This window comes from Engraulis encrasicolus, chromosome 22 (genome assembly GCF_034702125.1).
Source record: "Engraulis encrasicolus isolate BLACKSEA-1 chromosome 22, IST_EnEncr_1.0, whole genome shotgun sequence".
Taxonomy (NCBI): domain Eukaryota; kingdom Metazoa; phylum Chordata; class Actinopteri; order Clupeiformes; family Engraulidae; genus Engraulis; species Engraulis encrasicolus.
Window position 1 is genome coordinate 7203429 of NC_085878.1, and position 2500 is coordinate 7205928.

The 2500-nt window shown below is 45.3% G+C and overlaps 1 protein-coding gene across 1 annotated transcript in view; it reads right to left on the minus strand.

Annotated features, from left to right (window-relative positions):
* The window catches only part of LOC134439279 (N-acetyl-beta-glucosaminyl-glycoprotein 4-beta-N-acetylgalactosaminyltransferase 1-like), a 57961-nt gene that overhangs the window by 39727 nt on the left and 15734 nt on the right, over positions 1-2500 (minus strand). The window contains exon 6 of the mRNA XM_063189182.1: positions 2482-2500. This exon is cut by the window's right edge and continues 49 nt beyond it. Coding sequence (XP_063045252.1) covers positions 2482-2500 — 19 coding nt within the window. The remainder of the gene's footprint in view (positions 1-2481) is intronic.

Sequence of the window (2500 nt, forward strand, 5' to 3'; positions counted from 1 at the left end):
AAAGGAGGACTTTTTGAGGTTCTTTTTGTATTTTTTTTCTGTAATTTTCACACAATCTATTTTTTTCCTTTGTTATTTTTCGACAAGAGCGAGGCGAGCGACGGAAGTAATTGACTTTGTATTGACTCGCGCGACAAAAGCGATTCTGGAGACTAGAGCGATTCGCACGCCGAGAGCGACAGTTTGAAGTTGAAATCCTTTCAACTTTCTATGACGCGGTTCGGCGACCAGCCGCGACAGCCAATGACTGTATAGAGGTGAGTGACCACAGCCAATGGGAACGTTTGAATGCTTTGCCTGAACATACGCTAGTCGCTTCAATTGCTCGTATCGCTCTTGCTGCAGCAATTCTCTGTCGCTTGAATCGTGTCGCGGCTGGTCTATTTGTCCGGTAACACCGTAGTACATACTGTGTGTACTGTCTGTGTGTCTGTATGCATGCTTTTGTGTCTATCTGCATGCAAGCCTGTGTAAGTATGAACAGATATGGGTAGTGTGTGTGTGTGTATTGTGTGTGTGTGTGTGTGTGTGTGTGTGTGTGTGTGTGTGTGTGTGTGTGTGTGTGTGTGTGTGTGTGTGTGTGTGTGTGTGTGTGTGTGTGTGTGTGTGTGTGCGCGCGAGCGCACACATGCGTGCGTGCGCGCATGTGTGTGTGTGTGTGTGTGATGTGTCGGCATGTGTGCCCCTGGCAAAGCCATTTAGGAGTCCTAAACGTTCACTAATGACATCATCCTTCAAGATGTGTCACAGAGACGTACTGAGGCCTGACAACTCTGGTGAGTCATCAAACATGATTCAAGCTCTGAGTATGGCACACACACACACGCACACGCACATGCCCACACACACACACACACACACACACACACACACACACACACACACACACACACACACACACACACACACACACATACAGACACACACACACAGTCATGTAAGAGGAAATTACAGTCATGGGAGAGACCTTTACAAGACATAAACATTTTTATGGAGGCAAACAAATTAAGTTTATTGTCACTTGGCACACCAACATTAACAACAGCAAAAACACACACACACACACACACACACACACACACACACACACACACACACACACACACACACACACACACACACACACACACACACACACACACGCACAAACGCACACACGCACACACACACATGCGCACACACGCACACACACGCGCGCGCACGCACACACAGCTGTAGGAATGCATGATTTGGATATATTCAACAATGGCATGCTTACTGAATAACAAAACCTGCCTCAGTGGAAAAGGCTCTAATTGTTGTAGAAGACAGAAGGAGGAAGAGAACTCGCACATCAAGAGTTGCCGACGCAGAAAAGGTGCTTAATCCATCAACTTGACCAAAAATAAAATAAAGTGCTACCAAGTGGGGGTGTATTACAAATGTTTCGGTGCCCAGACCTTCATCAGTGCAAAAAAGCCTGGAGTAATTGGCGCGACACCCTTCCTGACCGATCTAATTGTCGTAGGATATTTGCATGGGAATGAAACACTCATCACTGTACTATCCTGGAACACGGCACAGCAAATCACATCACATTAAGATGCTTATAGTTGCCATGAATACTGTATGCATGCAGAACACAGTATGAGAAATCTAGAACCTTTTTTAATAGTTACCAGTAAAATTCTGGAATAATGCCAAGTATGGATGTACCGTAGGCTACACTCAGTGCAGAACACAACCCTGCCAATCTCATCAACAGGCTGGTCATGTGCCAAACATCTCTTGAACATGCTCTGGCTTGTGTGAGTGGAGGCGGAAATGCCTGTCATCACCAGTTGTGGTCAGGGCTGGATTAATGCACAGGCTAGATATGGCTGCAGCCTAGGGGCCCCCCATCTACCAGGGGGGCCCTGAATGGCCCAAAAGTGAAAAATTGCAGAATTGTGACAGAGTGTAATATTGCAAAATTCACATGTCATATTGAGTGCAGTTGAGTTATCCTTAATTCCTAGTTCATCATTATGACACATGTCTAATTTGTGGTGAAGTTTGCCTTCCGGGGGGGCCCACAGCAACCTGTAGCCTAGGCGCCCCAGGTCGTCTTAAAAGGCCCTGGTTGTGGTTGTATTTTTTTAAATTTCCGGGGTGGGTGGTGGTGGCAATGCTTAACCCATTGATACCTGATGTTGCATTGCGCAACATTGGCCTGGCGCCTGGAGGTGCATTACTCAACATTCAGGCTCATGAGATTTGAGACAACTTTATTAACAATCTCTGTTTGTTTGAGATGAATGAACATCTAATGAAAGATGAGGGTCTTAAAGTTTAAATGCAAATTGGTGCATATTTTCATGTGCTTCAGAAGCTGAGATATTTAGGTTTTTCATAGTCTGAGGGCCTTCGGTTTCAATGGGTTAAACAAACAGTTTGTTTCTTGTTATATTTCCTGTCAAGTACAGTAAATATCAATTTCACAAGCGAAGAGGCAGGACTCACTGCATGGGTTTGGAGATCT